We start from the raw sequence: 25,674 nt of genomic DNA on the forward strand, positions 1-25,674 counted from the left end.
GCTTTCTATTGATCTTGCTGGCTATGTCCTTTGCCATGCAGAAGCTCTGAAGTTTCATGCAATCCCATTTGTCCAACCTTTCTTTGATTTGTTGTGTTTCTGGGTCTTTATTAAGAAAATTTCAGCCTGTGCCAAGGAGCCCTAGAGTTTCTCCTATTCCTTCCTGAAATGTTTTCAGGGTGTCTGCTTTTACTTCGATGTCTTTGATCTGTTTGGAGTTGATTTACAATGTATCTTTGAAATAATTTATTTTTAGCATTTTCTTTAAATTCTGACCTGTAATCTATGAACATCTAAAACCAGGTGAAAATATTTCAATATGTCTCTCCCGGAGTAAACTTTGTGGATATAAACAAGTGAATAAGGCGAAGTATATTTCATGGCATGAAGATTTTTGTAATGATTTGAATATAAAGCAAGTCCTGTTTTTGAAGGATAGACCTTAATGGTTTAGTTTGCATATTTTTAACACAACATAGCTATATTGTAGCATAATGTTTACTTCATTTTCTGTTGTGTGTCTGATTTCTGGAGTTCGTATTACATCAATATTTAATTCTTGTAATATATGCAGTGTTTTTTAATTTATTTTTTATTGTGAAAATACTGTACAGAGGGGTTACAATTACATGGGCAAGATAATGAGTACATTTCTTATCAAGCATTGTAGCCTCCTCCTTTGTTTCCCCTTCCCATCCCTTCCCAGCCTCCCCCTGCCCCCCACCCAATCCTCCCCCCCCCACCAAAGTTGTAAAGTTCGTTTTCAACATGACAACTTGTACTTCTCATTGTTGCAACGGGTCCACCTGTATCCTTATTGAAACGAATTATTTTCCCCCTTCCCCTCCACAAATTATACCGACATCAAATACAGTGAAAGCAGGGGTTATACTGTGGGGGAGGGACATACAAAGATATGCATTTAAATGTTTTTTTTTCTTTCATGCATTTGTTCCAAACGCATTGATAAGATTATTTCTTTGTTACACAGTGTTTTATTGACTGGAAATACCATAATTTATTTACACAGATATCTATTAGTGGACATTTACTTCATTTCTGATATGTCCCTGTTATCAACAGTCATTTCAAACCTATGAAAATTAATCACTGGGATAAGTTTCTAAAGTGAAATTATCATATAGAAGGATATATGTATTTTTAATTTCCATCTTACCCTCCATAGTGGTGTTCCATTTAATAGTCTATCAACAGTGTGTGAATATGTATCTTTACTCACAATCTTCTAGTAATTTATTTGCTATTGCAGTACATCAATAAAAATCCCATCTCCACAGTAACTTTTAAATAGAAAGTCTATAAGAAAAAAGCTCTAACCAGAAAATGTGTGGCAAAACAAAAAAAAATCTATTCTTTTTTTAGCAATTTTTATTGTGATTAAGTGGATTATATAACTTTCACAAATTTCACAGTATTGTGAGATAGTAATACTTAGTTAAAAATCACAAACACATTCGAACCTTCATGAGCAAATTGTCTTTATCATGGTCTATAAAGTTTATGAGTTCTATGAGCTTTGACAATATTTATTTCTTCCACGTCGGGTGATATGTACATTTCTTTCCTTTTGCTTAGTGTCAGTTGTTCCCTCTTTCCCACTCATTCTCCCTCCCATCGCTGCCATTGAGTTGCTTAGTTCATTTTGATCTATTCTTAAGAATTCATTAGTGGGTTGGAGTTGTTCCTCAGTTGGTAGAATGTCAACTTAGCAAGCTCAAGTCCCTGAGTTCAAACCCTGGTACTACCAAAAATGCAAAAAAAGGAAATCATTAATCAAATAGTTTGAATGATTAATATTGGCATAATGCCAAAGTGTCATGCATTTCTGTACAAATTAGATCAGCCACATACCTATGCTTCATAGAAAATGACAATAGGAACACTAAAATAATTTTCCTCTTCAGTATCAAATTATATATCTGATTAAAGGAATTTTATGTAGCATCTGGTTCTTTGTCAGTCATATCATTGTATAGAATTGCAATATGATCAATTTATTGATAATTTCAAACAAACTTTACTACTAGCTTATGTTTATTCGAGCTCTAAGTCCCTGAAAATTAGATTTAGTTTTAAGGCTAGAGTAATTAAATATATCCTGCTAGATATATTTCCAATTTATCATGACTCAGTGTGGAGCTCCCTTGTTATTCTAACATCAAGTTCCCATATTGAAGATAAATAGTTCTGAATCTTTTTGCTTAAGGAATTTGATGAATGACAGCTTGATTTAAAGGATCTGGCAGAAGGGTGTATATAGGACTCAGGAGTACGTACTAAAAATAAAAACTCTGCCTTGTTTTTGTTTATGAAACTATGAACAAGAACAGAAGTAGTGCCTGGTGTGCTTACAGAGTTATTTTTTTGATAAGACTACCCACTCAAAAAGTGTTTTCTTCCTCAATGGATCAATTCTGGGCCACAGAAAGAAGAGTCCTACTAAGAAGCACTTAGTAGTCAGATCTCTATAACAGGTTTTGTGATATGGGAGTTTGGAAGTACATTAGCCTTAGTGAAGAACAATGATTATGGAGCAATGGAGAATGGCTTTTGTTCTACTTAATGCTCTTAAATGCACTGTGCAACCCCCTGTTAAAGAAAGATGATGCTACTCCATCAGCCACCATTAGCAGATTTTGCACTTTAAGTTGTTTTGTCCATCCATTGTAATGAGCTTGTTTTAAGCCACTTATTCCCTTTCCTTTTCCAACCAGGAGCCTTCACTGTGAAGCAGCTGCTTAAACTGAATGTTGGAGTGAATAGCTCTGAGCTAGCTGGCCTTTCTAGGGATTAAACTCTGCCACTGTGGCCCATTATCACTGGACTATAACCCACTGAGCTTTTTGGCCTCACAGCAACAATATGTTACAGCTCTATCTAAAAGTAGATGACCATGAAGAGTCATGGCCTTGCTAAAGAACAGAAAATTCCCCATTAAAATGTGTAATCCTACTAAATAAAGATTATACTACTTGGCCAAGGCTGCATCCTGTGGGATTAGGTTGTGAAATAACATGATTGTTACATTATTTTATTTTCTACTTTAGAAATGCATTTTTGAGATGTAAATTAATACAAAAGAAAATACTCTGATGCTTTCCTTCTGGAAAGTGATTGCACATAGTGGCAGCACCGTTCTTCACCACTTCTGACCCCTAAATGATGCTTTTTTTTACATCTACACTTAAGTGTTAATAAGGCAAGTAAATGTTTGCTAGTGTTAAATAATACACATATCTTTATTTTAATGACAAGTGCATTAATATACAGACATACCTTCTAGATAGAGTTCTATAAATAACCTTTTATAATATTCAACAGAAAATAAAGTCTAGTCCTAAAAAAATAGAATCAGAATTCAGAAACATTTGAAAGTTTGTGTCAAAAGAATCAAACATGCTCTACCCTGGCAAAAAGTAAATGGCTTAAAGAACATGGGGACTAATGAAGCAAAAAATTAGAGGAAAGATACATATTTGGGAGAGGCAGTTCGAATAACAGATACATTGAGTACTTGGGGAAGTAGCACACTTTTAGTTGGTGTTGATAAAAAATACTAAAGATCTATTTTTAAAATCATGAAATGAGAGCTAAAACCATGAGCTATGGGAGCAAACTGATACATTTTAAAGTTCAGCTGTTGAATAACTGTATAACCTTGGGCAAGCTACTTACTATTTGCCAATTTTAATGTGTTCCTTTGCAAAATGAGTGTAGTGTTGCATGAGATGGAAATTGAGATAGTCTACATCCACAGAAATAGAGAAGAATGTCTTAATGAATTATACAGCTTTTTCCATCAGCAAATAGATATTAAAAATTGCCATACTGCCTGGATCAAATTATGGACTGTGATTTTATTAGAACTATATTTATACCTATTAATCCTTAAATGGAAACAGTGCCTGTCCCTCGGGATCTCTCACTTTAATTCCCTTTTGACTTACCTTGTACCTCACTGAGCCCTTCTGCTCCCCCCGCCCCTGCTCTTTGTTCCCTCCTCCATAAGATTTCCCTAGCCTTATTTTTTCATCCTCCTTTTCCTCATCTAATGCATTTCCATGAAGATATCAAGGTGATTTATCTAAACTATTAGTCCAATCATGTTTCTACTTTGGCCCATATTCAGGATCATGCTTTGACATTGGCTCTTAGCAGGAAACATCAAAACTTGATGAAGGATGCTGATAATTAAATGGGCTTGTCTTATGAGGGAAGGGAAGAAATAGTGAATTGCTTGTTTATTTCTAGACCTTTTGGGCTAGATGCCAATGTTTCTATTTGAGGATTATGCACTTGGCAGTGTCAGAGAGAAACCATTGATAAAATATATAATGTCAAATATATAATGCCAAAAACAAAGCTGTGCTACTCATCACCCTGTAATTGATGATGAGGCCTACTGGTTGAGCAATGTGTTAGTCTAATATTCTTTTTGTTTTGGTAGGTCGTGGGGCTTGAACTCTGGGCTTGGGCGCTGTCCCTCAGCTCTTCAGCTCAAGGCTAGTGCTCTACCACTTGCGCCTCAGCGCCACTTCCGGCTTTTTCTGCTTACGTGGTGCTGAGGTATCGAACCCAGGGCCTCATGCATGCAAGGCAAGCGCTCTACCACTGAGCCACCTTCCCAGCCCCAATATTCTTTAACTATAGTGTAAGTTAACTAAAGTGTTCAAGTTCAGAGTTAGGAGACTTGATCACTTACTAGTTATTTTATATTGCACAAATCTTTCCCACTCTAAGGGTTTCAGATTTCCCTCTACAAAGAAAATATTAAACAAGATGATCCCAATTCTACCTTGAATCATACTACTGCATAAAATTTTCCACCATCTGACTGATATCTAGGATAATATTTCCACCATAAACAAATATTTTACTATAATGATCTCTCTTCAATATAACCAGAATGGAAGGATAATAGGTATCAATGTAATTAACAAAAATCAAATTGGCAATGATGATCCTTTTAGTACACCAGCCCCAATACTTCAGAAAATTAACAGTTTTAAACCCATCTTTCTCAGTTTCTGGAATCTTTATATCATAAAATGCTGAAAGATATTGATATAAAATTAAAATGAACTAAAACTTTGTTTTGTAAAGATGTGTAGTGAGATATTTCAATATACCCCAGGATGTTATAAGCTCATCTTTTGGGAATCAGTGTGACATATAGTTGGTTGGAGGATTATTTCTTTGGATCTTCGAATACACTATTGTACTTCAGTTATTAGAAAGAGAGAGCTTCTCAGCTTTACCACTAAAAACTGCTTTGATTACTTATCTCTGTTAATTCCAAGCTACAAGTAATTTGGCCATTATGCCAAATCTACAAATTGTTTATTTTGTACTTTATTAAACACAAAATGCACATAACTATTCAGAGATCTTTGATGGCATGTAATATCCAACATAATCACAATTAACATAATTTTAGCTAAAAGGAAACAAATTTGAATTAGCTTTTATCTTAAGTAATTATTGAATTTTTATTATGAATTTTGGAACCCGTTATGTTGATTATTCCCAGATACTTAAAGAGCTTTCTAATCATCCATGGATTACAATTTGGAGATTCATAACAATATTAAGAGACAACTAAATAATTACAATGATCAGTATTACTAATGTTTACTGAAAAACTACAATTCATCAGGACTGTATATATTTAAAACATTGCATATATTTGAATTCCCTTTGAATTATCTTTACTTACCCAGAGTCACATAGCTAGGAACTAGTAGAATTTGAACCAAGGGAGGATAGGGAAGATGGAAAGAAGGAATACTCCTCTCATCCCAGCAGTGTGCAATTATGGATCTTGAGGCAACTGAGATATCTCGAAACCAAGAAATTCTCATTTAGTTGATTCAGAAATTAACTTGAAATCATTGGATATAAAAATAGAATAGAACTGGGGTGAATAGAAATGTTAGTCATGCATCCTTACTTTTGGCTTATTTCACCTAACATAAGTTTTCTAAGTCTTTCCATTTCTTTACAAATGGGACAATAAGATGCTTTCTAATAAATAGGTAAAATTCCAATGTGTATGCATATTACATTTTCTTGATCCATTCCTCTGTTAATGGCTGTAGCCAATTCCATACTTTGTCTATTGTGAATAGTTCTGCAATGAACATGGTCATGCTGATGGTTTTACCGAATCCTGGTTTATAATCTTTGGGGTAAATACCTGTCCAGAAATTGACAAAACGCGGAGTAGTTCCATGTTTAATTTTTTGTTAAACCTCTATATTGCTTTCCAGAGTGGTTCTACAAAATTGAGAAGAAGAATTTTTGGTAGGGGAAGGATGGGTGAGAATGTTGACGAAGATATATGATATTCATATATATGCTTTGTTAAATGGCAACTCCTTTGTACAACTACTTAATGGTAATTCTTAAAAATCAAAAAAAAAGGAAAACTAAGAAACCAAAAAAAAAAAAAAGGAAAACTGAACGAAAGAAAAAAGAAAAACTATTTGTAACTTATACCCAATATTATACCCTAAAATTTCAGGATCTTTAAACGTATGTAAATTACGAATTTGTGTTGTAAAACTTAAGTATTAAGCCGGTCACTGGTGGTTGATGCCTACAATCCTAGCTACTCCGGAGGCTGAGATCTGAGGATCGTGGTTCAAAGCCAGCCTGGGCAGGAAAGTCTGTGAGACTCATATCTCCAATAAAAACCACCAGAAAATGGGAAGTGGCGCTATAGCTCAAGTGGTAGAACGTTAGCCTTGAGCTGAAGAGCTGAGGGACAGCACCAATGCCCAGAGTTCAATCCCCAGGACCAACCAAAAAAGAGAAAAAAAAGTAAGGTGTTGGGATCCCATGATTAGGACTTCAGCAATTTTAAGACAAAGGGAGTGGAGGACAAAACCCCAAGTATCTGAAAGATGATTTCTTTGTTGCTTTGTAATGTCTCTCCCGCACGGTATAACCCCTGCTTTCACTGTATTTGTTGTTGGTATAATTTGTGGGGGGGAAGGGAAAAATCAAATCGTTTAAATAGGGATACAGGTGGACCAATTGCAACAATGAGATGTGCAAGTCGTTATGCCGAAAAATGAACTTTACAACTTTGGTGAGGGACGGGGGGAAGGGAGGGGGGAATGGGAAGGGATGGGAAGGGGAAACAAAGGAGGAGGCAACAATGCTTGATAAGAAATGTACTCATTATCTTTCCCATGTAATTGTAACCCCTCTGTATGGTATTTTCACAATAAAAAAGTTATTTTTGTTTTTTAATTAATAAGTTTTGTATTGTAAAAAAAGAACTCTGAAAATGTTAAAAAGACTAATGCCCTCTCACTTTAAGTCAATCACAATTTTAGCCACAGAGACAGTAGAGATTGTCTTCAGAGTTGGAGGGATACCAGTGGTGAAAATTTGAAAAACCACCTGTGCTTGCATTTTAATCCTCTTTCACTCCCTGTAACTGGATCAATTCCCATTTTATTTTTTTTAATCTATTGAAAGTTCCTGCATATGATTTCATTTGATAAACAATTTCAAGTTTAACAGAAAAAAGAAAGAATACAAATCCACTTCCTGGGGGCTGAGGGGTGGGGTGTGGGAGGTAGAGATATGTGGAATGGCTACAAAGTGTTCCAGGAGGTTGTGCTTAACCTCTGTTCATTTGAAAATAAAGGCAGATGTTAGCAGGGATATTTTGGCTGGACATTTGCAAGGGCCCAACCAATAGTTCAGTGAACCAGTCCTCCTCTTTTGTGAAAGTAACCACAAAAGAAGTATAATGATACTCAGATTATGCCATTCAATTCCCTTCAGTCTCATAAGATAGCTACTATCATTTTGCAGATACTGTCACTCTTTTGCATATGAAAGAGTTGTGCCAAGTGGCTTAAATATATAGGAATAAATCAACAATAGGTATTTAAAAGTGAAATAATCTGTTACTGAACTCAGAATAATTCTATATTCAGAAGGACAAAACATGTATGAGGTCCTGAAATTAAGAGTGTATTATATATTATATTATATGTGTACATCATATAGATCTTACACAATATATCATTTCAAGACCGAAATGTTTCATGGAAACTTTAAAAGAAGAAATATTTTCTTCACAGAAGAAGAAATCTTCATTGAAATTGTGTGATCACATAAGCATACATTTATCAATGTGTTTATTCATCATATTTATTGGGCATCAACTATGTGCTCTTAACCCAAAATCTGAAACATGCATTTTCCTTGTAAAATATTATACTAAGTGAAGTAAGCCAGGCCCAAAGAAACATAGGTCCCATGGTTTCTCTTGTTTTCAATAACTAGTATATGTCTGAGACAAGCAGAAACGGTCAGATAAATTGATGTTAAGTGAAATGAACCCCAAGTTAAGACTCAAATGTTTTTTTTCTTTCTTGCTATTGTGTCTAACATATTTGTAAGATATTTCTTTGTTGTTTTGTATGTCCCTCCCCCATGGTATAGCCCCTGCTTTCACTGTATTTGATGTTGGTATAATTTATGGAGGGGAAGGGAAAAAACAAATCGTTTAAATAGGGATACAGGTGGACCCATTGCAACAATGAGATGTACAAGATGTTATGTCAAAAATGAACTTTACAACTTTGGCATGGGGGGGGGCAGGGGGCGAGATGGGAAGGGATGGGAAGGGCAAACAAAGGAGGAGGCAACAATGCTTGATAAGAAATGTACTCATTATCTTGCCCATGTAATTGTAACCCCTCTGTACAGTATTTTCACAATAAAAAAGGGGAAAAAAGAGTATGTTTTATTTGATAAAAAGCCTCAAGTCTAGGAAATTTTGTAAATTACCAAATTATGATTCAGGTGACACTTAGATGTGAAGTATGTTTTTTCAGTTTAGATATTTTAAAATGTGAGCAAAGATATACAAAGCAGTAGAGTTTTTGGTTGTAGATCATAGACTTCAAGAACTTTAGAAATAGAGTAGCCCATTTCCTATACTTTACAGAGAAGAAAGAAAGATGGATTTGAGTTATAAGCTGTATAACTTGCACAGGTTATTAAACCACTTTGAGTCCAAGTTTCTAATTTATAACATAAGGATGTTAAACTTACAATATATAGACAAATGAAGAGGAGAACAAGGGGAAAAATCTAGAGAAGAATCCAGTGTATATCCTACAAAATTAAGAAGAGTGAGCGAAGGGGTTGGAGGAGGATGTGTAAAAACATTGAAAGGACTAGGTGACATTGATCAAGATGTATCATATTCATATATACTCTTTATTAAATGGTAGCTCCTTTGTACAACCACCTAAAGGTAATTATATTAAAATTTAAAGAAATATTTTAATGATTACAAAACATAAAATTATATAAAATTCTTAGTCAGTGGTACAGTGTGTTCACTATTTTCTCCAAGAGGGACTGAACTTTGGTAAGGGGAAATGACTAGTCTAAGGTTATACAACTTGTTGGGGGTAGGCCAAATATTCCTTATCTGCATTATCCATTTTATTTCCTGGGAGTAGGTAATATGAACTTCCTAAGCCTGTGAGAAATATTTTGGCTCAACTAAGGACAAGAATAACAAGGAAGTGGCTGATATAAAAATTCTAAACCCAGAAAACAAGACATCAAGAAATGTGTAGAGACTAATGGGGAAGGAATTACCAGAAAGTGTACATGTTTGAAGAATTACAAAACCTAGTAAATACAAAGCTGATTTCTATCCTAATTTATTTATCAACCACGAATAAAACTTTATTTTATTTTCTTTGAAAGTGAGAATTGCAGGAAAGAATAGAGGTTTGAGTTACTGAAAGCTAATGCAAATTCAGCTACATTCTACAATTTCTATTTTCAAATCAAGTATATGTGATTGAAGTTAGAATGGAAGTGTAAGTACTATTAGGACTTAAGGAATGATAGATTTTCAAAGGCTATTTGGTTAGAGAGACATCTCATGAAATTCCAGACATTTAGCAAAAAACAAAAACTCAGTAGTTCCGTAGTTAAACTACATTATTTTTACTGTGTGTAGCTTAGAGTACTGACATTGCACTGATTGTTTTGTTAAGATATTCTTAAGAATTAGAAATAAATGAAAAATATCCACTGTTTCCAAATACTAAATGTGAAGGCTACGGTCTCCTATGTAAGAGGACACATCCTTTACTCAACTACTCTTCAGTTTAATCAGAGACCTGTGATGTTAGTTGTTGCAAGATCCAAGGAAAATTTAGAATATTCTAAGTGTTTCTTAAAAACAGAAAGGCCATTTTACTTAGTACAGTTGCAGGAATTGATACCAGAAGGTCTGACTGGAGTTCCTAGGCCACTGCAAGAGGTGAGCCATGATTAGCTCAGGAACAATTAATCTAATAAGTATTCCTGTATTTTGCACTTGGAAATTTGTCAAGAAAGTAGATACTGCATATTTTTACCACGGTACTGTTTGTTTGTTTTTTCAACATTCATCCTGTTTTATTTCATCCTTTAATGTTGACTTTGCTAACTATTCCTATCGTGAAAATAACTGCATTTCTTGCAAAAAAAACATTTATTGCATACTCATTGGCCTATTTTCAACTTTGCAGGGCATCAGGTACTGTGTACACAGCACTAGACATTGCAACAGGACAAGAGGTAAATACTACCATTCAAGCCTTACTCTTTCCCTTTATTTTATATCTGTTGGCTTTTCCTTTTATGATATCCATGTCTTTTGTTTTATTTTGTTTCTTTGTGTGCTGGTACTGGGCTTGAACTCAGGATCTGGGTACTATCTCTGAGCTTTATTACTCACGGCTAGTATTCTACCAGTTGAGCCAAAGCTGTGCTTCTGGCTTTTTGGTGAATAACTGAAGATAATGAATCTTACAGCCATTCATACTTGGGCTGCCTTCAAATTGTGATCTTCACATCTCAGCCTCCTGAGTAGCTAGGATTATAGGCATGAGCTATGAGTGCCCGGCTAGTATCCATGTCTTTTAAAAGTGGGTAACAATGAGGTGAGATGAGAGTTTTGTTATTTTTATCCAACGCAACTGAAGTGATGATTTACCCAAGGAAAAGGGCATTGGAGTACAGAGAAAGACCTTACTAGGTAAAGAGTTTATATATGTCTCCTTTTGTCTCCAAAATTTATTTGTGGTTATTGTAATAATTATGTCATTTTTAATTATCATTCAGGTGGCTATAAAACAGATGAACCTTCAGCAGCAACCCAAAAAGGAATTAATTATTAATGAAATTCTGGTCATGAGGGAAAATAAGAATCCTAACATTGTTAACTATTTAGACAGGTAAGTGTTTTATTATGTACTTGTTTTCTTTATGGGAGGACATTTTCTTGGCCAAATATTTTCTTGGAGATGTATTCATCTAATAATCATTCTACAAATATTACTCAAATGCTACCAAGTAGCTTCACCCAAAATATCTATATCCATCCATCAAACATGTGAAAAAACATTTTATGGGCCTGCTTCTAAACATAAACAGTTATTGTAATTTCCTTTGGAGGACTGTGCTGCAGTGTTGGCAGGAAATGGACTGTTGCTTGGAAGAGAAAGCAGTAGTGTTTTAAGCATCCCATCAAGTATGTTTGGAGTCTGTATGGTCGATGGGAGCTAAGTGAAGAAGGCTGAGTACAATGGTCTTGCTTTAATGGGTGCTTTGTGATTAACTGACAGTGAGGTCTAGGGAATTGAGACTTTAATCTTAAGCCTTTCTCATAAAGCAGGTAATTAATGTCTCTTTTATCAGTTATTAACAGTGTTATAAATAGGCATTTAAAGACAGCGCTAACTCTTCTCTTGAGGTTAACATCTGTCTTATTCAGTTTAGCAGCACAGTGTTGTGTTCTCTGTGGGGATACAAAGGAAATAAAGTTGGATCTTCCACCTCTCTGAGCTTAAAATCTTTTAAGCATCTAGGGCTGTCATAGAGAAGGAAAAAGTGGTAGTTGGATTTTAGAATATTTAATTCAAAATTTATTCATGTTTTATTACCTTTAATTATCCAAAGGAGTTTTTATTCAACATGTCAGTCTATGACTACGATGCATCTTGATCAGTGTTGCCTATCCATAATTCTCTCCCATCTTTCCCAACCTCATCTATACCTTCAAGTTACATGGTTGAATATTATGACTTTATTTGCCCATCTTTCACCTCCATTTCTCTATCCTCCTTGACCTGCTCCTCTCCTTCAAAATATTCTGGGTCCTTCTTAGAGACTTTAGTTGCTTACCTCACCAGGTTAGATGCAATAAATAGTCCTTGGAACAATTACTTTGTGAAATGTTTCATGGAGGGATACCACCACACACACTGCATCTCCCCTCACATACTCACCACCCACATTCCACCATCATACACAGAAGATTCGCTGCTCATTGTGACATATATGCAGCCGCTGTGCCCTCTCTGTTACTCTCCCTCCACCCTCCTCTCCTCATGCCTACCCAAACCAATCTCACTAGATTTCACTGTTCCAATTTTACATATATACATAATGTATTCAGGTCACATTCATCATCCTTTACCTCCTCTGTTCATCTTACCCTGTTGCACTAATGCTCACATCCCAGACAGGACATGCTTTATCTTTATGGATGGTACCGCTTTGAAGGTGTTTCACCATTGTATTTCATACCTAAATACAGTATTTTAATCAGATTTTCCCATTTGGGGAAGGATGCTACCAACACACCTCTAACAGCTCTGCTCACCTGGATCACACTCCCTACATGCGCACACGCATGGATGTGCACACACACACACACACACACACACACACACACACACACACACATATGGAGCATCCTTTCAAATGCTAAAGGAGAAAGTTGTCTTCTCTCCCCTCCCATGGGTCCTATTCTTCCATGTCTGTCTAGTTCACTGTACAGGTGTGGGTTGTACAACCACCCCCAGAGGACTTACCTCCCTCCCTTCCCACTCACCCTCTTCCCCCCTTTCCTTCTATCTCTCTCCCCAACAGCACAGAGCACACAGAAATCCATATCTCATCACCATTGTGATTTTATTTTCATCATCCTTTGTCTCGTTGGATTCACGAGAACAAGGAAGGGGATGGACCACTCGCCAGCGGCGAGGGTCCTCGTGACCTCTCAGAAGGACCGGCAGGATAGCCCTGGCTTGGCTTTCATCTTAGTAGCTACTGAGATGGTCACTAAAGATGACGGACCTCTCTTAACTTGGTCTTTTGGGGGCTCACGTTGGTGCAGGCGCTTATTAGGGAGGCGTTTCTTAGTAACACGACCACAAATTGGTGATGGTCCTGGCTCCTCCTCCGGTATAGGTGAAGCAGGTCTGCTGGTGACAATAACTCTCCACTGCCCAGACCTGCCACGGCGCCTGAGATGACCCACCACTGCAGTTGTTGCTCGGGCCTGGAAGGAGAATGGGAAGTTGTTAGGCACGGCCTGGAGAGGAGAGAGTGGGAGATGAGGACAGGGAATCCACAGAAGGGATAAGGGCTGGGAACACTTTGTGTTGGGGAAGCCAGGGTAGAACTTGGTCCTTTTCTTTTTGCAGGACTGGGATTTGAACTCAGGGCCTCACTCTTTCTAGGCAGCCACTCTACCACTTGAGCCACACATCTAGCCCCGCAGGGTAGAACTTGGGAAAGGAGTGAAGGGGAAGGGAGGACCTGGGATGTGTCACCTCACCTTTCTTTTACACCGTCGACGACGTCGAGAAACGGTCTTCCTTTTGTTTCTCACGCGTTTGCTGGATCTTCCCCGCTGGAATGAAGTTCCCTCCTGGGCATCAGCCGCTGCTGCAGCAGCAGCCATGCTCCGCGTTATCACCACCATCCTTCCTTTTTTGTAGGCTGCAGCGGTCTGACCCCCTGGGCCACAGGACACTCATATATATACCCATCATGACAGTGTGGCCACGCCCTTAGTCATTGTTAGGTCAGCAAGTCACCCCCAGCCAGCCAATCACTGACCAGGGCGGGGTTTACACATCACAAAGCATCATCCTGGCTCCTGTGGAGATGGGGCTTGTAAAGGGGAAAGAGGGAGAAGTTTCTGGAAAGGGAGGCTTGCCTCTAAGTATTTGTTCAAAGGGGTTCAATTCAATATGTTAGGCACAAGGCATTTTGGTTGATGTGGCCCCTTCATTCATTCTCCCCCATCTCTTCCAACCCCACCATCTCTACAAGTTACTTGGTTCCATTGTCACATATGTACATAGAATATTAAGAGTTCCCCTTCCTGTCTCCTGTCTACCCCCTCACCTTGACCTTCCCCTTCCCAACACATGTTTATGTTCCAGCTTCTTGACATTAATTTTGTTAAGCCATAAATTAGTTCTTTGAAGGAGAATCGCCCCTGCATATGACAAACAAATAAGTGTTTCCAACCCTGTCCTTTAAAGTTCATCTGCAGCAGAGTGACCTGGAGTCATTTCACATATTTAATTGGTAAAATTTACATTTCTACAGAAATGCAGTTTTTAGGCTGCTTTCCATGATTAATGAAGTAGAGTTAGCGAATTTTCTTTCTTAGCATGCTTCTCAGAGGGATCTTAGGGGCAATATGTTCTGGAGTGGATAGAAAGTCTTGCTTCATAGTGATATGAATGAAAGCAGATTGGACTCTTTGGAGATTATGCTGTTCCCTATAATTCTTTTCTATTGTTTATTAGGGAGCCAGAGAGATCTAATAGTACTGCTGATGTGTCATCAGATGATCCCAGGTGATTTGAATACTCTCATGCTCTTTTCCTGAATGGTAGGGCTCTTATCTTTGGACTCCATACTTCATTGCTTGGAGTATATTTCTTAAAGATAATAGGCATAGCTGTGTGCTCACGCCTGTAATCCTAGCTACTCATGAGGCTGAGATCTGAGGATTGCAGTTTGAAGCCAGCTTGGGCAGGAAAGTTCATGAAACTTATCTGCAATAAACTACTCAGAATATGCTGGAAGTAGCACTATGGCTTAAGGGTAGAGCTCTTGCCGTGAGCACAAAAAAAAACTCAGGGATAGTACCTAAGCCTTGAGTTCAAGCCCCAGGAACAGCAAAAAAAGATAATACGCATCATTCTTATCATCCTTTTCACATTTGACTTCTATGAGAATGTAGACCTAAAGAATATTCATCACTTTTTTAGTTCCAAGTCAAAATCTTTTTTCTTTTTTATTACAGCTACTTAGTAGGTGATGAACTGTGGGTAGTCATGGAATACTTGGCTGGTGGCTCTTTAACTGATGTGGTCACAGAGACTTGTATGGATGAAGGACAGATAGCAGCAGTCTGCAGAGAGGTAAGACAATAGAATATTTCTTATTGATGAGGACAACGTGAGCCATTTGGTTAGTGTTCTCTTTCTGCTTGTTTACAATGTGTACAACCTCAAGATAACAACAGTATAACTTTTCTACTAAAAACAGAAAAAAAAGTGCAAAGACTAATTTCAACTTACAACATAACTTAAAAGCAATTCCACCTACTCACCTCCAAGTCATTTATTTTAGTTACTTTTCTGGGGATCTTTGGAGCTCCATTATACCATTCAGGATGGATTATACCTCTGGTCTCATACTGTAATGTCAATAAACATGAAAAATGATGATGTTCATGTGGACCTCTTTTCTCATTTAAGGAAGATTTTACACAATAGTAACTTTGTAAATACAGATCACATTATATTCCAATTATTTTCTAGAAGGCAACTTAAGGACCTACCTCCACATAGAAAACAATTGTTTCCATAGTTCAATCTGAACATTCCTCAGTCCTTCCCTGTGCTAGAAGGTCTATTTCATAGAGGAAAACAGTCAGATAGCAGGTAGTGCCCTTAGTTCCAAGATAAATTACAGATATTTTATTTTTTTGTTTTCTTCAATAGTTTTAAAATAAAATACTCTACATTAGAGTCTCATGCCGAATGTCATCATCTTCCTCATTTGTTTAGATAAGCTTTTCTACAAACAAAAGCAAAAACAGACTCATTGAAACTTCACCAGTGATATGGAAACAAACACATTTCATTTCCATATATTAAGTAATTCCTGTAAATTTCCTCCTTTCTTGTTTGCCTCTCTTATTTTCCATACCTGAAACATGCACACATGGAAAAACTCTGGTTTCTCTAGTCAGTCAAGAGAATATTGTACCTTGTGTATGTTTTTATATTTTATAATTTTGTATGTTCATATTTTGTATCGGCTTTTATATTTTAGCATTTGCAATAAAAAGGCATATCCAAATGAGTACCTGTAGTTTCTTCATAGCACAGGAGCCATTCCTAAATCAGGCTGTTCATCAGAATCAGTTTAAGGAACTTATTTCAGAAGCACATTCTTATGTCACATTACAGAACTAATGAATCATATAATACTTCATGTAAACTGCTTCTTCCAATATTTATCTGAAACAATCTTCATCCTGGAGATGAGGCCAAAATATTATATTTATTTGTTAGTATCACTGTATGAATAACTATACCATGTATCTCATCCTCATTCTTCACAGCTTAGTCTGACATGGGAGCCATCAAATGTATAAACCTAATGAAAATCAATGGAGTATATATTAATTTTTAAGTGGTATTAGAACATTAACTAATCTATTTCAGTTGACATAGAGTGACACCCTTGCTCAAAAATCTGTCTAGAAATGGAACTTAGAATCTTAAAAAAATATGATATAATTAGAACTTTCTTCTCATTCAATAGTGCCTCCAAGCTTTGGATTTCTTGCACTCAAACCAAGTAATCCATAGAGACATAAAGAGTGACAATATTCTTCTCGGGATGGACGGTTCTGTTAAATTGAGTAGGTATTTTGATTCAGATAATGTTTGAGAAAATAGGGAATTTCTGCTTTTCTACTATCTTAATACAATAATGACCACTGAAAGGGATTTCCTTGAAAGCAGTTATAATCCAAAGAATTTGTCTAACACTCTTTCCTGTAGATTGTGATTGGATTTTTTTAATATTTCAGAATTTCTAATGGCTTCTAGAAATATGAAAGATTCTATAAGTTTTAAGAAACAGTATTGGGGAGAGAACTATGACTGAAGTCTAGAGAAAAGGCTTTAGTCAATTATTTCAAAAGGCATTAAAATCAGGACCAGCAAATTACTTCTGGGCCCTTTGCCAAGATCAAATACAGTAAAATTAGGAGCTGCCAAGAGATTGGGTAACAAAAATTATGAGCTGGGCAGTAGTGGAATTCCAGGGTCTAATCAAAGAAGCTTCAGTCTTATCTGAAAGTAACCTATATTATCAAAAGACAACGATTTGGGTTTATTTTAATTGACGTTTCTTCTCTACAGCTGACTTTGGGTTCTGTGCCCAGATCACTCCTGAGCAAAGTAAACGAAGCACTATGGTGGGAACACCCTATTGGATGGCACCAGAGGTGGTAACTCGAAAAGCTTATGGTCCAAAAGTTGATATCTGGTCTCTGGGAATTATGGCAATTGAAATGGTGGAAGGTGAACCCCCTTACCTTAATGAAAATCCACTCAGGGTAAGTCAGAAGAAAACTCAGGTACTTCATCCCAAGAAACCAGGAAAGACCAAGTATCACTCTTGATTCTATCAAAAGTGTCAAGAACAGGCTTTTCCCTGGGACAAGTAACAGGAGCACCAAGTTATAGTTTAAAAGTTATCAGGTTTGAGAGTGTGGCCCAAGTGGTAGAGCATCTACCTTGCAAGTATGGAGTTCTGAGTTCAAATCGCAGTATTGCCAAAAAGAGAAACACTTTTTCTCCCTCTTTCCCTTTCTCATCTTCCCACCCTTCTTTCCTCCTTTCTTTTCTTGCTTCTTTCTTTTCTTTGGTGACCATAAAATCAATGATGCCTAGCTATGTGGAAGGCATAATTAGGAACATCACAATCCAAAGACATCAGGTTGGAAAAACCCAGCATTGTATTCAAAAGAATAAAACAAGGAGTATGGTTCAAGTTGTAGAGTACTCTTCTAAGCAAGCAAAGGCTCTGAGTTCAAAACCCCAGTATTGCCAAAAATCAAATAACTAACATTAATAGGAGTTTTAAGATTTTTCTTAGGGCATCTCAACAGGTTCCTAAAATTTCTTGGTCTCAATATTTCTAATGACATGAGCTCTTTAAAGTATTTAGTATATAGTTTTCTACTATTACAAAACAACAGAAGAAATTCAGGAAATAGAAGATGTGGGGAATAAGGGGTTGTTTTTATCACGTCATGCTTAAATGATCTATCTAGGAAACACTTGCTTTGTAATTACTTTGACAAAGTAAATAAATGCATTTCTAGAGCAGCTATATTTTTTAAAAATTGGATTTTCCTTCATTATCAGTAATGATTTATTGAGCAACAACGGCTTGGTGAAGTATTGAATGTAATACAGAGATAGTACCAGCCTGGTGAAATCACAAACTTAATTAGAAGACTGTCAAGAAGAAAATGAATGTAAACAGTTTGGGTTGGATAACTCAGCTTGCTACTGTAAAATTAAATGTTTCAACCTCATATGGTCCAATTATGTCTCCAAAGCAAAAACTCAATTTTGTAGCTTAACCCCACCATCCTCATTCAGAGATGTGCTGTTGATCATAAGGGGAAAATAGTAAGCAAGAATAAAAATAAGAAAAAGAAGTGCTTGCTCAGAACACAAGTCAAAGCCATTGTCTTGTACATAGCCTAATCTGAGCCACAAATTTACTTCATACACATAAAGGATATGAAGTTGAAGGGGGTTGGGGAGAGGATGGGAAGGGATGGGAAGGGGAAACAAAGGAGGAGGCTACAAAGCTTGATAAGAAATGTATTCATTATCTTGCCCATGTAATTGTAACCCCTCTGTACAGTATTTTCACAATAAAAATAAAAATTAAAAAAAGAAATATGCACAAATTCAAATTCTACCCCCATAAATGATGCATCATACCTCTGATAAAGGCATATTATCTACAACATTACCAATAAGTCTAAAATTGAATTTTATCCTTGGCATACAAAAAATTGTCCTTATTAAATAGTAAAGCATTTTTTCTTTAAGCTTGCAAAATCCATATTGAAACCAAATATTTGTAGCTTTCTATACGTGCAAAGCAACCTATGAGCTAATTGTCTAGTTTTTTTCACTTGACCATTTTGCTACTGAGAGCTTCATTCCCTATGTATGCACAGGAGCAGTCTTCTCCCAACCCGCTTCCAGTTTCTCTTTGGTACTTGTCCTCTCATCCTTGAACTGATTAGAAAACAAGAGATATGAGTGAGTGCCCTAATGAATGTTTTGGGCTATTACTCTGGTCTCATGAAACAGTCTGGAAGTGAGATGTGCACATTGATTAGCTGCCTGCAGGGTTGAGTGGAAAAGAAGGGCCCTTTCCCACCATTTGTGGGTCAGCTCTCCATGAATTTAATAAAGTACCCCCCCTGACCTATGGACCAGAGCATCAGGATAATTACATGGGCTTTCTCTACCTTTGCCCATTAAAAAAAACAGGACTGGAAGAACACATCAGGCCTGTTGTTTCCATGGATTTCCTCCTCTAAGTCTTTGGAGTTTGGAGGCACTAAACAGATTATGGCTATTTTGCTTTCTACCATCTAATGAGTAATTTATAACATGCAGAATTTAAGGATTAAATAAAATGGCTTTGTAAAACAACTTGTCTCCATAAGGCATTTATTACCTTCTTCTGTTTCCCAATTATAATTGATCGCTCTTTAGCCAGGCTGCTAATTGTTAGAAAAAAGGAAACAAGTTTTAATCTTTATAGGCATCTTCTAGCCTTAGATTAGAACTCATAATTAACAGCTTGTCTTAGAATCCATTATATCTAAGCAAGTACGTGCAGATTAACAAACCACAAGGTTCAGGAAGCCTACATTAAGGCCATGACAAAAAGACCTGCCAGAAAGACCACCCTGTTGAATTCCACTGATAAAATTTTACTCTGAATTTCCTCATTATTTTCCTTCTGTGATCAGCTTCCAATTAATCAGCAAGTCCATATTGAGCCAATCCTATTCTGAGACTATCTCTCCTAGACAACAGAAATACTTTTAAACCTTTGAGTTCAAATATGCTGTCTTCATGTTATCTTAAAGAAAACAATGTCTCAGTCTAGATGCCCTTATTTGGGAGTTAAAAAATGTAGTCATTAAAACTATGGTGAGATTGGAGAGAAAAAGATGTAACATGAACCTGAAGGGAGCCTGCATTTTCTTGGATCTTGCTTACCAGGCCATATGTGGGGAATTTGTGGGGAAATACAAAATCAGCTAGAGTTTTCAAAGGAGAGGTATCAAGGAGTGTAGGATTCACTCTGCTTTTTTTTTTTTTTTTTTTTGTCGGTCGTGGGGCTTGAACTCTGGGTCTGGGCGCTGTTCCTGTGCTCTTCAGCTCAAGGCGAGCACTCTACCGCTTGAGCCACAGTGCCTCCTCAGATTTACTAGGGGTTTATTGGAGATGAGTCTCTGGGACTTTGTTTCCCCGGCTGGCTTTGAACCGCAATCCTCAGATCTCAATCGCAATCCTCCTCCTGTGTAACTAGGATTACAAGCGGGAGCCACCGGCACCGTATAGCACTCTACCAGTTGAACCACAGCTCCACGTGCAACCTTTTCTGAGTAGTTTATTGGCAATAAGAGTCCCATGGACTTTTCCTACCCAGGCTGACTTCAAACAGCAATCCTTGGATCTCAGTCTACTGAGTAGCTAGGATTACACGTGTGAGTCACCAACATCCAGTTTCATTGTTTCCTTTAAAATCCTTCAAATACTACCTGTCACCTAGACACTGTTTTTAGGTTTTTGGGTAGGCCTATTAGAAGAAAGAAAAGGAAAGGAAGGGAAGGGGAGGGGAGGGAAGGGAAGGGAAGAGAAGGGAAGGGAGAAAAAAGTGCAAAGAAGATAGTGTGGTAAAATGGAGGGTGGCATGCAATTGTAGAAAAAATAATGGGGTATCAGTAATCAGGCAGGTCTAGGTTTCCTGACTCTGCAACCTACCAGCCATCTACCAGCTGTATGACTTACTACAAGTCTCCTAAAACCTTTTTGAGCCATTTTGACTTTTATAAAATAAGAATAATATCTATCTTACTGAGTTGGCATGAAAGCTAAATGAATAGTTGTGTGTCAGTGGCTCATGACTGAGATCTGAGGATATTGGTTGAAAGCCTCTATGGACAGGAAAGATCATGAGATTCTTATCTCCAATTAATCACCAAACTGCTGGAAGTGGTCGTGGGGCTCAAGTGGTAGAGCACTAGCCTTGAGCAAAACAGCTCAGGAACAGCACTTAGTCCCTGAGATCAAGCCCCTGGATGGACATAAAAAATGAATATTATGTGTAAATCACCTCACACTGTATCTAGCTTATTGTAAAGAAACTGTGAAAACTCATGTATGAGTAGAAAGGGAAAATAGAGGAACAGTGCTTGGAGTGATTTTACTCGCAAGTGAAATGAGATTGAACTCACCACACTCTCTAGCACTTTCCCACTCTCCCAACCCAATGAGTAGAGGATTCTTTACTGTTCAGTATAATTAGCATAGCAGCTAACACTGAACAGGACATGCTCAAGGTGAAGTCTCCAATATGGTATACATTTCAATATTGTTTACATTGTGGCTTCTTTCTGTTTTTGATGTGTCAGCTGCAATTGAGCAGACCCTCTATGAATATTGCTTGTTAACATATATTTGATGCAAGGAATTGGCCACTTTCCCCACAGTTATAAAATGATTGGGTTTTCTTTTAATGTAAATTCTTCTGTAGTAGTTGCCCTAATTTTCTTATAAAATGCTTTTTAAAGGTCAGAGTGTTATTAACTATATTGATGTTATGAAGTTGGTACCCTTCTAGAGACAGAAAAGAGACAACCTTCTTACCATCCCCCACTGCCTGAAGACTTTGCACTTAACATAATTGGCCTTGGACATGTTGTTCTGTGATTCATGAGCATTTTTAATGAAGCCGCCAGTAAAAAAAAAAAAAAAAAAAAAATCCTTGTTCCTTCTGTTCCCTTAAGTGAGTGGGATTAAAAATTCAGTCATACTTTGTGTATGTGCTAGCCAAATGTTGGCCTTCTATTGATAAGAGTTTTTTGTTCATTAAAGTTATGTTTTTAGAAACTCTAATTATAATGACAATTCTATTTATTTATTTATTTATTGTGGTCGTGGGGCCTGAACTCTGGGTCTGGGCGCTGTCCCTCAATTCTTCAGCTCAAGTTAGCACCTTACCACTTGAGCCACAGGGCCACTTCCAGCTTTTTTCTATGTGGTGCTGAGGAATCAAACCCAGGGCTTCGTGCATGCGAGGCAAGCACTCTACCACTGAGACAACTTCCCAGCCCCATGACTTAATTCTAAATAAGGGGCATGATCACTTCTGCAAAATAGAACTTGGATTTGTTTTGTTCCTTAGTACAAAGATGGCATCTTCTTTTTAAACAACTGCATTCACAAATAATTGAGCTAGATCAACAGGTTTTGATGGAATTTGGTATTTGTAAAGTCTCATTTTTTAATCCTTTTTTGTGTAGTTTTCCAAACCTTTGTCCAAGTATTCTATTTCTATTCTTGTTTTCAGCATCTGTGAGGTTGTATCAAACATTGAGCAATGGAAGACAGTTACTAGTATCAATGCTAAAAAATAATATGTAGTATAAATAATGAACCATGGATAATATACCAGTGGTTCTCCTCTTTGTTTACACAAGGGAATCATCTGTGGCACTTAAAAACCAAATGGTACTAGATTCTAACTTTTAGAGAAAGGTGGTACCCAAGACTAGATGAAATACAAAGCTATATGGTAAGTCTATTATGCTGCACTGTACATTCCACCTAAAAATTATGAGTAACAGTGGCAAATCCTTCTAGAAATCATGTTCAGATCTGCCTGTCTCAGACTTAGCAGTCCAGTAACATTAGTTTTTAAATGCTGTTACTTAAATATGTATGTCCATGATATGTCATTTTCTTCTTCAAATTTGCTTCTCCTGAAAATAGTTTATCATTATAATGTGGAAGCTACTATGTACTTAACACATATATTTAGAGTCTCTATTATAGTCATCAGTCTAGCTGTTCATGATGAAGGGTGCATTATATTTATGTCCAGGTATCGATATGGAAGAGCAGACTTCTAAATTCAAACTTGTTTTCTACATTAACAGGCTCCTTATCATCCTCTTTTTTTCAGCCTTAAAACTTCATGCAAATGTTAGTTTTCTCACTTTTTGTTAGAGGATCATGGTTATATCTACGGCAGAAAGTCAAGTAGAATTAGAGATCTCTAGCCACTGAAACACAGAAAATAAGTCCAAATTTCATCTTATTCCTCCAACCACTGGAAGCTGTGCTGTGGATTGGAATGTCTGGGTTTGATGGCGCGTGCTCATTTGGAATTAAAGTCAGACATAAACTTCCTGAGCACCAGAGAAGCAAGCATACTCTGCTAGCACTCAGTCAATATTGTTTTGAATGTATTTCAGGAGGAGCTGGGAGCATTCCCTTCTTTTTCCGTAAGCCACTATGGAACAGCAAAGTTTATTGATGAGTTGTTGACATTCTTCCTTTTGAGGGCTAACCTATGCTGAAAAGGAGGGCAAGGGGAGAGTTGGGATACCTACAAGTAAAATAATTATAGAACAGTTACGAGGTTCCTTTTTAATCAGAACAAAAGATTGCCTGTCAAAAGACAGACAGCTCTTAAGAAGCATTGATTGTCAAAAATTCAGCATAGGAAAATGGGACTTAGCCATAGGAAAGCTGAAAGTCTCATTTAGAGTGTAATTCAGAAGCAGACAGCTCAACCTGGTGAATTATGATCCAGAAGACAGCCAAATAAGAAATTGATTCCACAGCAAAGTAAAATCCAAGAAACTCTGACCTAGAGAAGAGGAGGGAAAGATAGTTTAAAAATATGGGGACCAGAGGCGCACTGTTGGCCAAGTCTGACATTTCCTTATCCTATGATTCTCTCCATTCTTCAGCATGGTTTGGGTATAATCCAGGGATGTGTATGGCTAGTTCTCTAACAGTTCTCATACTCATAACAAGTAGTTAAGACCCTCAGAATAAAACTTTATTCTAAAGAGAATAATCTTGGATTATTATGATGTGCATTTGCCCAATGAAATGCCATTCACATGATTTTCCACCTCCCATGGCTTTTAAGATTCACACATTTGCCAATGAAAAATGACTTTGCCAAGAATGTCAGTGTTTTCTTTGTAATTAAGGTTTTTTTCTGACCTTTGATGTCATTTTGATTTATGCTTTTCTAATCTAGAAGCAGTATCATTTTAGAAAAACATTTGCATTCTTATGAATAGTTACTCTGAAATATCTTGGAAAAGGCTCTCAGTAAAGAAGGTTAAATTCATTAAGAAAAATCTTGGTTTTGATGCAGGGAAAGTCAGAGTTTAAACCATATTTCAAGAATCAAGCTAGCTTTTTTGCTACAGCATTCCCTGTGATTTCTTTCCTTTATTTTTGAAGGAAATTTTTAAAAAATTGTCTCCTTACTCAGATGACAAAGTATCCAATAAATGTGAGAGAACTGGAAAAGGAGCTTTCTAGTGTCCCCACTAATTTTATATATTATGTGAGTTGAAGAGTGAATTATCTTCCCAACTGTACCAGTATGGAATTATGTGACCTTATATAGGTTATCTCTTGCTAAGCTTCCATTTCCTATTGTTTCTGATGAGTAGAATTAGATTAGTCAAGTGATTATTTTCCATTAGGTTCCACAAAGCTCTAGAGTTGCTTAGAGTTCCTTGGGTTGTTATAGGGGCCGAGGGAAATCTCCTTGTAGAGTTCTTGGTTCCTGAAAAATAGTTTATTTTCTATATTGAGTTATCACATGAGATTTACTTTGGTAAAGACAGAATATGTGGGTTCCTTCCTTTGATTTTGTGTACTTTGACTACATGTGGGCTCCAGCTTTCTATAGCTCCGTCAAAAGGGCTATCAATAGAGTGAGTGTTGTCTTTAAGAGTGCTTTCAAAGGAATGATCTTCAGAAAACACCTTTGGGACATTTGTCTGATCATTTCCAGATTAAATCCATGTCCTATATAGTGGAAAGATCTTCCTTGTCTTACCAGGCAAACACATTTGATCACAGTGTGAAACATGCTGCATGTGGGACTTGGTAACCTCATGTTGATAGTAATACTGAAGAGAAACTGGTGAAGAACACTAGTGATAAAGATGTTACATGAACATATAGTCTACACTCTGCAGGATGATGGAAAAGGTTGTATATTGTTCTATACAGAGCTGTTCAGCTGATTAGCTACCCTTAAGAAAAGTTGAAATCAGTTTATGTGAGCAATAATGCATGTTTCTCAGATCACATCACAGTCAGCTTGATTTAATCTGAATATGGTAATTAAAAAAATAAAATAAAGAAAAAAGGAAAAGCCCCAAAGAATCAGGGATTTAGTTAGTTCTTCCCTGCTCTAAATGTTCTGGGATGAGACATGAACAAATGTAGAATGTTGAAAGGTACCTATGACAGGAAATTGGGTGTGTGCTGAAGAAAAAAATGGGAGGTTTGGATAATAATGTGTTAAATATAGATGACAAATTTTTTCTGAATAAGTTTTCTCATTTTAACTTTAATTTTTAAGTAATATACTAATGTGATAAAGTGTAATATTTTAATAAATTTTTTATTGTGA

General features: G+C 36.8%; 1 protein-coding gene across 5 annotated transcripts in view; it reads left to right on the forward strand.

Moving 5' to 3' along the window:
• Pak3 (p21 protein (Cdc42/Rac)-activated kinase 3) overlaps nt 1–25,674 on the forward strand; it is a 250,362-nt gene that overhangs the window by 216,692 nt on the left and 7,996 nt on the right. For all 5 annotated transcript variants that reach the window (XM_013025849.1, XM_013025850.1, XM_013025846.1 and 2 more), the window contains 5 exons: nt 10,587–10,635; nt 11,182–11,294; nt 15,173–15,290; nt 16,705–16,804; nt 17,310–17,506. In XM_013025849.1, coding sequence (XP_012881303.1) covers nt 10,587–10,635; nt 11,182–11,294; nt 15,173–15,290; nt 16,705–16,804; nt 17,310–17,506 — 577 coding nt within the window. The remainder of the gene's footprint in view (nt 1–10,586; nt 10,636–11,181; nt 11,295–15,172; nt 15,291–16,704; nt 16,805–17,309; nt 17,507–25,674) is intronic.

This window comes from Dipodomys ordii, unplaced genomic scaffold (genome assembly GCF_000151885.1).
Source record: "Dipodomys ordii isolate 6190 unplaced genomic scaffold, Dord_2.0 Scaffold88, whole genome shotgun sequence".
NCBI classification, from domain to species: domain Eukaryota; kingdom Metazoa; phylum Chordata; class Mammalia; order Rodentia; family Heteromyidae; genus Dipodomys; species Dipodomys ordii.